This window comes from Panicum virgatum, chromosome 7K (assembly GCF_016808335.1).
Source record: "Panicum virgatum strain AP13 chromosome 7K, P.virgatum_v5, whole genome shotgun sequence".
Taxonomy (NCBI): domain Eukaryota; kingdom Viridiplantae; phylum Streptophyta; class Magnoliopsida; order Poales; family Poaceae; genus Panicum; species Panicum virgatum.
In genome coordinates this window covers 6740623-6754695 of record NC_053142.1, presented here as the reverse complement: position 1 = coordinate 6754695, position 14073 = coordinate 6740623, and the positions used below count along the sequence as shown (strand labels likewise).

General features: G+C 46.7%; 1 protein-coding gene across 1 annotated transcript; it reads left to right on the top strand.

Moving 5' to 3' along the window:
• Positions 1-1820: 1820 nt before the first annotated feature.
• LOC120639684 lies at positions 1821-10007 on the top strand. Its single transcript, XM_039915561.1, has 5 exons — positions 1821-2060; positions 3579-3693; positions 3781-3870; positions 9455-9553; positions 9657-10007. The coding sequence occupies exons 1-5, from the start codon at positions 1993-1995 to the stop codon at positions 9756-9758; spliced, it is 474 nt and encodes a 157-aa protein (XP_039771495.1). The 5' UTR covers positions 1821-1992; the 3' UTR covers positions 9759-10007.
• Positions 10008-14073: the final 4066 nt, after the last annotated feature.

The following is a 14073-nucleotide window of genomic DNA, read 5'->3' as shown; positions in this document are numbered from 1 at the left end:
CAGCAATTCAACTTTCTGGATCTTGAGTTGTAAGAGAATAGTTGGATGTACAACACATCAAAAAATTTAATAAATCATAGAAAATGTCTCATAGACAATTTTGTCATAAATCATGGCATAAAAATTAATCATAAAAGTAAATGTGTTTGGACAAGCATAGGATTTTCAATAGCCAATCTTTCCCAAAATAAGTGCTATCAATCGTATTGTTTTTTCCATCCATGTAAGGGGTTGTTTGGTTTCCAGCAGGGCTAAACTTTAACCCTGTCACATTAGATCTTTGATACTAATTAGGAGTACTAAATCTACACTAATGACAAAATCAAATGTATAACCTCTCGGCTAATTGACGAGATGAATCTATTGAGTCTAATTAGTCCATATTTTGAAAGTGTGGTGCTACCATAAATATGTGCTAATGATGAATTAATTAGCGTTAATAGATTCATCTCACGAAGCATTATTGTCAGTGCCACGGAACGGGTCTCCCTAGCCCTGGACAATTTAAGGCCCAGAGGGCCAAAAGATTCTTTCAGACCATCATCGTCAATAGGTTGGGCTAAGACATCTTCTAGAGGGCCCAAGGCCAAGAGAGGCCATGCAGCACCCAGCGCTGGGGCGATCCCTTTGTGGAGAAGGATTCACTGGGGCACATTTAATGCTCCTACTTTGCCACTGCTGGGCAGGACCCAAGGGTGGCGTGCCTTCCCGGTAAAATAACATGATTACAGGGAAGGCGTGCTGCCGTGCTGATAGACGACGCCATGGCTGGGGCAGGGAGAGCCCCCTCCCGAGCTATGTCGCGTCATGATCTGGCCAAGGACGGTGGAGTGGTCCCCACCACTGCCATCTCTCGTCGCATGGAGCAAACATGGAGAAGCGCCCTTGCCACCCTTGGCGGGTCACTGGAGCAACCACGGGTAATCGAGAGATCCCAGAGCACCCCAGGGTTCCTTGAGGGGTGACCTCGGGCGACGACGGTCTTGACCCTCGACAACCTTGTCTAACGGGCAGGCACCACATTCACATCAAAGGCGGTAAGCGTCTCCGTGGGGAAAGGCTATAAATTGAATAGATGAGCAATAAGAATATATTCAACTAATGTAAGAACCAGCATCCCACAGGATGTAAGGTGTTACACTCACAGCGGGCCGAACCTGTCTAAACCACCTTGTCTCCTAACCGTCACATGGTTGGAATCCTACTACGTGTTAGGTGTTACACCTTTGGCCGAATCTCTAAACGAGAGTTTCATAAATCTCTGCTTGCGGTACTCACCCACCGTCAACTATGCTTATGCAATTAGTTTTATCTTTAATTTATATTTAGTCTTCCTAATTAATCTCTGAACATCTGATGTGATAGGACTAAACTTTAGCGCTTACGATCCAAACACCCTTAAAGTTGATGAAGCATGTATATTTGTTCTAGATTGACGATGGTTGGATATTCTTTTTCCTCCCGTCAACTTTGTTTCTGCTAACCAATTTATTTGCACGTTCCTTCTCCTAGCCTTAGGATCAAGTCAGATGATAGATGAAACCCCTAGAACCCAAGTGTTTAGATTGTTGATTTTAGTCGGCTGATGAGGAAAAGAGTCGTACCAAATTTGATTTCAACGCAACGCAAGTGTTCATTTTCTGGACCATACTTTGCCTTGTCCATGGTGAGGATGCCGCTCAACACGCGTTGGAATTCCCCGCCACGGCCCACGGGCGCCCACCAGGCCACCACCCACCGAGCCACCGAGGCGTCTTGCGCGTGGCACGCCGCTGCTGGTCGCTCCCCGACCCGAACGCTTCGGGTCTGACTGAGCACATGGAAGACTGACTCGACCATCCGGACAAAATACCAGCCCATCCTCCCCGGCCTGCGGTCTCCCGTCTCCCCACCTCCTCCTCCTCGCCTTCCCCGCTCGGCCCTCCCCTCCTCGGGTGCCTCCACCGTCGAGAGGGCGAGCGAGGTGGGCGGAGAAGAAGGCGAAGCGCGACCATGGGCTTCATCTCGTTCGTCGGCCGGGTGCTCTTCGCCTCCCTCTTCCTCCTCTCCGCCTACCAAGAGTACGTCCGTCCGTCCCCCTTCCTCACTCGCCCCTCAGATCCCGCCTCCTCCTCTTTCAATACCGCCGCTTCTTTGCAAATCGACCCCGCCCGTTGCGCCGCCGGCTTCTCCGTTGGTTGCCGTCTTACCGATCCCGTCCTGCGGACTCGGCTTCCGTGCGGGGAGGTGACAGGTGAGATCCGGTTGGTACGGCGCATTTCTGGATCCTGCCGCCTTAGATCCGAGGCCAGGGTGCTGGGACTTGGACCCGGCGGTGAGTTGTGTGTGCAGAGGAAGAGAGAGAAGATTGGAGATGGATTGAATTGGATCAAACTAGATGAGTCGTCCATTTGAAGTGCGCAGCGCGACTCGCAGATGATGCAGACTTCGCCGGCGTATCCGCAGTTTTCGCTGCATCCGCATGCCGTAGACCGCCCTGATCCGGAGTACAGTTTAGTGTGGCTTATGTTTTAACCATACCCTGTTTGTACTTGTGACATATCAACATTGAGAGCTGAATCATTTGGCAATTGGCTAGGATCTGCGCAGCGCTACGTGCGAGCAGTGTTCAATTGGCTAACCGAGCCTGAGCCATCATCCCATTATCGCTGCATTCTACTAGTATTGTGAGTTTGCACTACTATCAGTGCTTGCGCCCTGAACCAATTTCCATTTCCTATATCTCGTATAGTGTGGGGCTGTGGGCCACCCATGCACCTTATGAAGGTCTAGAGAGCTATAGGAGTTATCGTCAGTTGTAGAGGTTGGCTATGTCTGTGCAAGTGAAAATTGGTTCAGTTGGAGATGATTCTAGGGCTCAAAATATAATAACGTTTTAGGTAAGTTGGTTGTGGCCATATCCTTACAGCTTGAGATGTCCATGACCAATAAAAAAAATCCCATCATTTCATAGTTACATGGTTCTGGCCTTCTAGTTAAGGCATTATGCACGCAAAAGGCTGATTTAATCAAGTGATGTTTCCCAATCGGATATTTGTGTTACTGAAGTTATAAGCTTACCAACTACAAACTAGTATATTGCTCATTTTTACATATGTTTGCCTAACAAAACATTATCATCAATGATAGTACGATGGCACTAAGATCTTTATCCAGCTTCCCCTCAGCTAGTAGCCTCAAAATATTTTGGTTGGTGAGGAGTGTTAGAGTATATTAGGCAACTCCAGATATGGTTAGTTTAGGATTGATTGTAATCCCGGGATAACCTTCCTTATCTCTAGGAGAGGCTACTTGCCCTCCAAACCATGTACTCCTATATATACCGCCCAAGGGTCTCAATGCAATACATCGACCACATTATACGCATCCTACTTTCCTACAAGGAGGGTGTTCAATTTTTATTTACTTATCACAACCCTGTGTGCAGCTTATATTCGCTAGTCGCTAAGATACTTTCGAAAATTCTCGTTTGTTTGTTAGTTGTTACACAATTTTTTTCTTTCTCTTGATGCATAATTTGTTCTTTTCTGTTGTAAACTGTAAATCAATCTTTCATTCTTTTGCCATCATACATGCAGGTTTATAGAATTTGGAAATGATGGTGGACCAGCGGCAAAGGTCTTGAAGCCAAAATTCAATCTCTTTATCAAGCAAGTGTCCAAGAACACTGGATTGGGGGTGCCGCATATTGATGTAGGGATCCTGTTCTGATTTAATTCCATTCTATCTATTTTCAGAACCCGTTCAACCTAGTTTGGCATTTACTTTGTTTATTTGCAGGTAAAAACTGTCATTGCTGCTACCATGTTTCTTAAAGGCTTTGGTGGGCTTTTGTTCATCTTTAGCAGCTCATTTGGAGCTTTCCTACTGGTGAGTAATTAAGTATTGTTCTTCTGCTGGCAGCATGCCTATTGTATTATGATAAAATGCTAACGATAGTAACATGAATAGTTCAGTACCATGTACATGTTATAGAGGTCATCATTATCATGTAGCTTACTAGCTTGTGCAATTTATCAGCACTAGTATAATGCCTTTGCTAACGCTATGGTAATATGTTAGTGTGAGTAATGTATAACTTTCTAGGTATTGGGCTCTTTCATCATATTTGGATAATAGATTCATGAAAAATATGGAATCGCACACATGAGAAACTTAATGAACCATTCTCAAGTAAAACGACAAAGTGACCTACACTTGGCTATTTGCCTATTTCCCATGATTAGGTAACATTTATTTGGTTTATAAGTTAGAAGACTGAACAGCAGTTGGCCACTTGGCCTTGGTGCATCAGTGATCAATCTTCTCTGCACCACCTTTTCCATTTATTCATGGCCTTGATCGACTTTTCAGCTTAAAGATTATATCTCCTGTTCCTTGAACAAAAGGAGCAGTGCAGCTCTTGAACGCGGCACACAGTTCCTTAGACAAATGACTCAAATAATTTCTGCACTGACACAATGAATGTTTTATATGTGAACAAAAGAAACTTGCACTCAAATAAAGAATCTTTGTTAATGAATATCAAATTTATTTAACTTCAAAAGTTCAGAAATGAAACCAAAAGGTGCAGCTCGGTAGTGTTTAACTGCAAGATACTTGAATCATATCTGCTTATTCCTACAATTAGAGATGAATTCAAGATTACAAAACTTAAGATACATTTGTAATTGGAGATCCATCTTCTATTGACAAATGTGCTTTCATTCTTCATAAAGTACAAATGTGCTATTCCATTTGGCCCGGTGATCAATTGGGCATTCACTAATCTGTCTTCTTGTGATGGTCTTCTCTACCACCTGCATTCATACCATTATTTCGATAATCGCAGAAGAAACAATAATACATATTCCATAGGCATCGATTTCAAAATAGATTGACATAGGCAACAAAAAAAGTCCAAAAGCGTAAGAATTCCTATAGCTTGTATATTTATATGTTTTGCTAGCTAGTGACATTGTTTAATTGGGCATTACCTGTCTGCTACTGGTTGAGACCTTCACTCAAATCATCATATGTGTGACTTTTGCAATTTGTCCCCCTCAGTAGCAATCAATGTTCAAAAAGGCGTTTCTAGGCACCCGCCTAAGCGCGACTAAGCGCTAGCGAGGGGGTTCCGCCTGGCCTAGAGGGGTAGGCGGTCCCCTAGGCGGCCTGTGGTGGAGGAGGCAGGGGACGGCCGTGGCGGCGGCGGAGGAGGCAGTGGACGGGCGCCGACGAAGGAGGCAGGGGACGGGCGCCGACGGAGAAGGAAGCAGGGGCGACGGGCGTCGAGGAAGTAGGGGTGGCGGCAACAGATGAGGAGGCAGGGGTGGGGGAGGAGGAGGAGCAAGCAGGGGCAGCGGCGGAGGAGGAGGTAGGGGCGGGTGCGGCGCGGAGGAGGAACGGCGGCGGCCTGGGAGCAGAGGAGGGAGACGGATTGAGGCGGCAGGGTGGGGGAGGATAAGGTTGAGGCTAGGGCATAAGTTGGGGTTGATACTTGAGTTGGGCTGCTTGATGGGCTTTTAATCTAACTTTAGGCCCACTATTCTCTGGTTCCTTTTCTTTTAGAGATAGTTGATGTGTATGGCAAGAAATATCTACATATATAGCACCGCCTAGCAAATCGCCTTGAAACGCCTAGGCTCGTCTAAGCTCGCCTAGGCTCTAGGCGGAAGGGTCACCGCATAGCGAACATTGGTAGCAATCATGATGAAAACTTTTCCTCTTGGCTTTGTTATGAAAAAAAAGGATAATGAGATTCAGTACAAGGGAGTGCTGGATATCAGTGGCGGAGCTACACTTTGCCACCGGGGTCTGCCGACCCCGATGATTTTTGAAAAAATCAATGGAAAGTTACTGTATCTATCATTATGACCCCAATCCTCTTATGCACAAGACCCCGGTGATCCTGTGGTCTGGCTTCGCCCCTGCTGGATATCAATGTACCAATAGGAGATCTTACAGTTACAGAAACAGATACAGGAAGCCATGAAGCTGAAAGGACCCTAATTAAAATATGATGGCATTATTGACACAACGTAAGGTCCAATCATAATTATATACCTAATACTCACAAGAAAATCCTAATAATTTCAGTTATACACACAAGGAACCATGTTATGAACTTTAGAAGATATATGAAGGAATTTAGTTTCAGACATCAGGTCCATGCTGCACATATTATTTTATTCTAAAAAATACATTTCTTAAATGCATCTTATCTAGTCAATATCAGGTTGGTCTTTTAACCTGCTAATTACCAGTGTCATAACAAACCTTGGCCAATCAAATGGGATCAGAATACATGCAAGTTCTTTATTTATTTATTTTTTGGTGCAGAATTTTAAGTGTCACAATAGTCATGCCCATATATTTATGTATGCCAACTGAAATTCAGAAATTGCATCGCCTTCCATACTTCTGCGTGGCTGCTTCTGCTGCTGCTTTTGCTGCTTGGGCCGCTGCTTTTTGAGCAGCCATGATATCATTACTTCGATTTGTTCCTGGGGTAACTGGGATGTTCCAGGTCACAACTGTTTCTCCGGCAGCTATTGCTGCTTCCATAGCAACCTCTAGGCGCCTCTTTTTGTAACCCTCAAGGGCCTGGTGTATTGCATCGGCTGTTTCATCTGCTACAAGTGGTGGAGGGCATCGCTGATCAAGAGAAAGGAGTGGCTGTATCTTGTTTAGTGCTACAACAGCTACAGTAAGGGATGCTTCTTTGCGGAAGCTGTCCATGGAATAATCCTTTTCTAAATGGGCTTCCCCATTTCGCCGGAAATCAAGGAGTCCTTCAATGGTTTGCTTGTAACGCTAATGTTGATTGAGAAATGCTTTAGTTTCATGAATATGAGGGTTCAATTGGCCTGGCTGCAGTCGTCTGAAACGCAGAAGTGAAAGCAAATGAATCCTACCCAGCCGGAAATGTCGTCTGCGTTTTAGACGACTGCAGCCAGGCCAATTGAACCCTCATATTCATGAAACTAAAGCGTTTCTCAATCAACATTAGCGTTACAAGCAAACCATTGAATGACTCCTTGATTTCCGGCGAAATGGGGAAGCCCATTTAGAAAAGGATTATTCCATGGACAGCTTCCGCAAAGAAGCATCCCTTACTGCAGCTGTTGCAGCACTAAACAAGATACAACCACTCCTTTCTCTTGATCAGTGATGCCCTCCACCACTTGTAGCAGATGAAACAGCCGATGCAATACACCAGGCCCTTGAGGGTTACAAAAAGAGGCGCCTAGAGGTTGCTATGGAAGCAGCAATAGCTTCCGGAGAAACAGTTGTGACCTGGAACATCCCAGTTACCCCAGGAACAAATCAAAGTAATGTTATCATGGCTGCTCAAAAAGCGGCGGCCCAAGCAGCAAAAGCAGCCACGCAGAAGTATGGTGCGGGTGTCGGAATCCGACTCGGGTGCGGGTGTCCGATTCGGCAAATCCTAAAAAACAGGATTCGTCTAGTATCTTTTTTATTTTTAAATTTTACAAATAAATATGCAGGGGACTGGACTGAAAGTTAGACAAAAGGCGCATCCCACCTTTATCTACACCGTCCGTCCGTCCCTCACCTTATCCACTGCTTCATCGCTTCCATCGCCACCGCCCGCCTCCTCCCTCTGTCTCCGCCGCCCGCCTCCTCCCTTCCATCTCTGCAGCTGCTAGCTTCCTCTTGGCTGCCGTCTCCGCCGCCGCGGACGGCCGGCGAGGCGGCGACGGCAGCTCGGTTCGGGGGGCGGCCCGGCGGCAAGCGGGCGTACGGCGGGCGGCCGTATTGGCCTGCGCGGGCGCAGCCACGGGCAGGGGCCGGGCAGGCGGCTGCGGCTCGGTGGGCACCGGGCGAACGGCAAGCGCAGCTGCAGAGCGCCCGGCGGGCGACGTGTGGACGGCAGACGGGCGGACGACGAGCGCAGCTGCCCAGACACGGCTGCGGCGTGTCTGATACGAATCGCATCGTATCCGACGCGAATCGACACGCCGATACGCGTCGACGCGGCAAAAAAATTTCGGACACGCGTGTCCCGGTAACACAGGCCTTACTATTTAGTAAGAGGGCCTCTTTTGAAATGTTTTTCCAGCTGCCACATTAACTAGTAACCAAATCAGCAGAATGTGAGTACCAGGTATGGCCTGACAAAGATTCAAATAAGTACCAGGTAGATGTTAAGAAGAGAGTACAGTGTTGGATTGGGCTGGCCTTAGATGCAACACTTTCTAGCGTTGTGCTTGAGCAAGCATGTCCCAGGCTCCCAGCCCATCAGTTAACAGCTTGTCATCTTGTATGGTAACCATAAAGAATCACAATGCCCATCAAGAGATGTTTCAGTAAATCAAGCTAGAACTTAAAATAATCAACTACACAATGACTAACCATGTTGGCCTGTTGTGACATAAGTATGCAAAAGACCTGTTGTAAAATGAAGGCAAATAGTTCATTTGTCAATCCAGTAATCATCACTCAAGGAGCATGAAGGGGAAAACGAAAATGCCACCAACATGAAAGGCAGAAGGCCAATGACAGGTCGGACCTGACTCCTGAGATGAAAAATGTACCTAGGAATAAGCAAGCTGGATGTTGATCCACCATGAAGGAGCCAATACAGACCATTGTGCAGTAGATTGAGGCACCCGGCGATGCGGACGAAGAACCATACAGCCACCCGGTGGACTGTCGCCATGGCCAAGCCCGGTGGACCTGGCGACGCTGGATGTTGGGAAGGAGAAGGCCATTCCGATTTGGGAGATGTGTAGCTGCGGCGTCGCTTCGTCTGAGGAGTCTAGGCGGGATGGCCGAGCATGCATGCGGGGATCCACCGGGGGTCTGTGTGGATGGGCGGGTCAAGGGATGATCCAAATAATATAATGAGATGAGTGGGAAGACGGGTCTATTTTAATGGAGTTGGATTTTTAGGTGTATAGATCTGGGTGCATTGAGGAATGGACATGCCAGTGGGGTACATAGATAGGTGTGGATTTATAGTAACGAAAACAACTGGTGGATTTTAAAGGGGTATAGATGTTTGACATTCGGTAATTTAAAATCGTTTATGTTTAGCATTTACCGTTTAGGTTTGTAGCATCATACATCAGCTTTTTCAAGATCCTTCAAGATCCTGGTCTATAGCATCCGGAAATGGAAGAGTCCACAGAATGTTTGTGATATACTTCATAGATTTGTCACATTCTCACTATAACCAATCCACTCGACAGATCCATTTATGATGCATTTTTGGAGGGATGTGACAAGTGATCCACTCTAAGTGCAATCTGTATTGTAGAGTTCTTAAGTCAACTAGAAACCTTTGGATATATTTCAATATCAGATTTATGTGTAGCATAATAACATGTGTTTTATTCTGATGCTAAGGTGATTATGTATATGTATCCTTTGACACGTATACTTCTTGTTTTGAAATTCATCACTCATTTGTTGTGATGCAAATTTTCTATGTTGCTTATCTGTGCAGCTTATTTACTTGGCATTTATAACCCCTGTTGTGTACGACTTCTACAACTATGAAATGGAGTCAGCACAATTTGTCCAGCTGTTTTTCAAGTTCTCACAGGTTTGTTAGCCTGCTACTGTGCTTCCTTACAAAATAATTAATTTCAAGCTATTCCTGCAGTTGTTTTTAACTGTAACAAGTTATGTGCTTCATCTGCTCTCAGAACTTGGCGTTTATCGGTGCCCTGCTTTTCTTCCTGGGAATGAAGAACTCTATTCCAAGAAGGCGCTCCAAAGGAAGGACAACAAAGACCAAGACAAATTGAAGTCAGCAGTTGTAGGATGGGAGGCTATTAAGCTCCTTATGTTTGCATACTATACAGCGGTAGATGTCCCACTTTTGTTCTTGGCACGCCAATTGAATTGTGAATTGGGGGGACTTACAGAACTTAGCATGTAGGGTATTTAAGTTGTCTTGGACGATTCTATTTTGTATGTCTCATTTGTGTTTATGTAATGATACATTTTGCTACAAGAACTGCTTTGTCAGTTTAAAATCGAAAGTTGCAGTCTCTGTGGGCCAATGTGCGGTTTTGAAACTTAAGAATTTGTTTGGACGACCCTTTTATATCCGTGAATCAAATATGACCCCGCACACATTCAAACAGCCAAATTGAAGGAATGGATGTGGTAGAGAACCACTTCAAGGAGTCCCACTACAAAGGTTAAAATCTATTTTTGTTTGTCCAACTATCACTGGAGTTTGATTTTGGTTATCCAATTTTAAATCCGGGTATTCTTGATCATTGGACTAGCAAAACCGTTTATATTTGGTCATCGGACGATTTTGCAAAGTGGTTTGGGTGGCATGGATGTCATGTGATGATGGCCCACCTCTCTCGTTCCTCTCTCGCACTCCCGCTGCACTGTCGGCGGGTGAGCTCAAGCTCTGTCGCGGGCGCTCTTCTCATGTGGGATCTTCATCACTAGCGGGAGTAGATAAACGTCGAGCCGTTGTCCTCCTACTCGTCCTCATTGTCGGTGTTGCAAAGCTTCATGCAGGCGTCATCGTCTGCCTCGCTGTCGGTGAGTGGAGCGGGCGGCGGGGACGTGCTGCTGAGCGGGGGAGGTCATGGTGGTCCCGCGGTCGGTTGAGAGGGAGATGGAGGCGGCAGCGAGGCTGACTCCGATGGGGTTTGTGGCTGGGGTGGTAGCCGTAGTGTGGGAGCTAACGAGCTCGAGCTCCGCCGCTGGGCCAGCGCGCCCGGGGGGGGGGGGGGAGAGAGGAGGGCTGAAAGGTGAGATCCACCGCCATGCGATGTGTCAAACCTGGGGGCAGCAGGACTGCTCATCAGGACGGAATATTCTAGAATAGGGTATAGCACATGGATACGCCAACCTCTTTCGTATCTACCCGAATAGGAGTAGAACTAGTCGATACACTCGGGAACCAGCCGAACTCCTCGGACTGGGATCCTAATAGGACTCAACTAGGACTTCCATGTAACCCGGCTCCCCCAGATCATATAAGGGCGAGCAGGGACCCCTCCAAAAACATCAAACAATACCTGAGGGAATACAAACCACCACACAGGACGTAGGGTATTACGCTCCGGCGGCCCGAACCTGTCTAAATTCTTGTGTTCCTTGGACCATCGCGTTCTGATCACGGCGAGTCCCTACTCATAACCACTCTCCTCGGGATACCCCTCGGAGAACCCGACGGTAAAACACCGACAGCTGGTGCCCACCGTGGGGCCTCTCGCCAACAATCGTCAGAAGAATTCGATGGCTCCTCTCGACGATAATCTGGTGCTAGAAAATGACACCTCCTTCCGCATCGGTCCCTGGATCTTCATCGCCGACGGATCAGGCAGTTTCGAAAGCCACTCAATCGACCAAGATCTTCCAGAAGTTTCTGAAGTCGCAAAACGCCGTGAACTCGCGACTTCGTCGACCAACCGGAAGAAATCGGATTCTCGGATGAAACCCGAATTCAATCCGAATTCGACATAATCAAGACCAAAACACTCTCTGAATTAGAAGAGGATTTGGAAAGACTACTAGAAGACACAAAGCAAGAAACTTTCATGAGTGGAAAGATTCTACTTTCCAATTGCACCGCTTCACAGAACCAAGCCTTTAGAAGGGAAAATCAAAGACCAGCTTCAAAAAAACTACTCGCAAAAAGAAGCCGTCAAAGGACACTTTTTCAAACATCGATAATATCGATGAGAAGGTCAAGCACTGCCTTCAGTTAGCTGAAGGCACGTTCAACATCAACACTTCTCGCGAAGAATTCTCTAACCAGTGGGCCCTCAACTCTGCAAAGCTGGAACAAGATCAAACTTTCATCAAATATCTCGAAGAATTGGATCATCCAATATCTGAAGATGAACTAGCCGAGTGGTCACACGACATTGACTTATTCATGGAAGGATTAAACAATCCCCACAAGCTCGAAGCCCTCTGGGAGCAATTCAAAGCGAAGAAGCTGTGGGACAATTCACAAAACGAGTCAGCAACTCAAGTGGATCAATATCTATCAAAATCCCACTCTGCAGACGATTCTGTTTCAATAAAAGACTACATGAGTCGCTGGTGCAAGACCATCCAAACTCCAAATTCCCCTACTCCGCAAGAAGATCTCCGCATGTCGCGGCTATTTTCACCGAAGGAACGTGACAATTTGGAAAAATACGATAAATTCATAAATAAACTTTCAGTCCGAATCGAAGGCGGATTGTTCCCAGCAGGCACCCTCCCTTACGATGAAGAGCTTCTTCGATATACTCTCGGACTCTCTCCAGATTCGGACCAAGTCCTCAAAAGAAACCGGCTCGCGCTACAACTCGATTCGGACGAGAAGACTGAATTTGACAAGGAGTCGACTTCTACAGCCACTATAAAAATGGAACTGCACTCCTCAGAGGAGTAGCAATTCTCATAAGACAAAGAACTACCGTTCCAGCAGGGCTTTCCGCTCAAAGAAGACATTGTCAATTCAAAAATTCGCAGCCACAATCGCGAAATTTTCATGGCCTTTCTTTCGGATGCTACAAACCGAAAAGCTAATTCTACAACGCTGGAAGACCTGGACTATGATGAATTCCTTTCTGAACCGGAGATGAGTGAAGCAGCAGCATCTAGCTACGAAATTCCTCCTCATCAACCAAGAATCACAGTCACTGTCCATCTGGAGAACAACCCGAAGATGATTCTCAAGACAGAGCACCATCAACAACTTGGCGACTCCTTTGACTACTCCAACAGCGACTTACACAATGTTATCAACATTGGTCGCAACGCGAAAACAGTCATCATCAACAAAGGGGAAGATCACGAAGAAGTCGAAGCTTACAGCCCGACATCTAATTATCGGATACCCGATATCTACGGGTACAACCCCCGAAAGCGGTGCCGCGACAAAGCAGCACCTCCTTCGCAACCAAAACAGTCGACGATTGACACTACTCACCAGAAAGTTCATTCAAAATGCTTCCTACACCCCAAAGGAAAGCACTCGAATTTCCAATGCATCATCCTTCGCAAAGCACTCGGAGCACCCCCACTTTCTGCCAACAAAGACAACAAAAAAGAGAGCCAACACGAGCAAAATCCTTCCTGACAATCAATGGAGAAGGAGTCAAGTATGCCAGCTATTTAATAAAGTCATCTATTGGGCTTACCCCCGGTCTTAAACCCAATAAAGGCTAGGATGGGTTCGCCCGAGCTCTGACTCAGCTTCAAAACTATCTGTACTGGCAATCGAGTCATCTATAGGGCTTACCCCCGGTCTTATACCCAATAAAGGCTAGGATAGGTTCGCCCGAGCTCTGACTCAAGTTACTACTTGTGTTGGCAGAAGGCAAATACTCAAACAAGTCATCTATAGGGCTTACCCCCGGTCTTATACCCAATAAAGGCTAGGATGGTGTCGGTGTTTTACCGTCGGGTTCTCCGAGGGGTATCCCGAGGAGAGTGGTTATGAGTAGGGACTCGCCGAGATCAGAATGTGATGGTGCAAGGAACACAAGGATTTAGACAGCTTTAGGACACTGGAGCGTAATACCCTACGTCCTGTGTGGTTGTTTGTATTCTCTCAGATATTGTTCGATGTTTTGGAGGGGTCCCTGCTCGCCCTTTTATGATCTGGGGGAGCAGGGTTACATGGAAAGTTCTAGCCGAGTACGTTCAGAGTCCTACTCCGAGTGGGTCGGGTAGTTTCCTTGTACTCCGACTAGTCCTACTGCTATACGAGTAGTCACAATAGAGGTAGGGCGTACCCATGAAGTACTCCCTACTCTAGAATATTCCACACCCGTGAGCAGTCCTGCTGCCCTGGGTCTGACAAGCCCCCGAGCTCTTCGTAGTCGAGTCCTGCAGGCGTCGAGTGCTTTCTGAAGACGGTCATCAAGTGCTTTTGGATGCTTTTGGATTCCGTTGCTCAGGCTTGGAGTTTTTTGAGGGCTTCGAGTAGTCTTCCGAGTACTTTCCTGGCTGCATCGAGGCTATAAGGTGATTTTGGCCCCGAATCTCTTCTTCCTATATGGTGCGCGATGTACTCGCGCTCTATATAGAGTAGCCCCCGAGCCTTAGGTTGAACTGAAGGATCAGGCTGAGGGTCATTTTTGTCTTCGG

Coding starts and splice junctions, on each gene's coding strand:
- LOC120639684 (XM_039915561.1), top strand. CDS start 1,993: ATGGGCTTCATCTCGTTCGTCGGCCGGGTGCTCTTCGCCTCCCTCTTC. Junction 2,061..3,578: donor CTCCTCTCCGCCTACCAAGA/GTACGTCCGTCC, acceptor TCATACATGCAG/GTTTATAGAATTTGGAAATG. Junction 3,871..9,454: donor CATTTGGAGCTTTCCTACTG/GTGAGTAATTAA, acceptor TTATCTGTGCAG/CTTATTTACTTGGCATTTAT.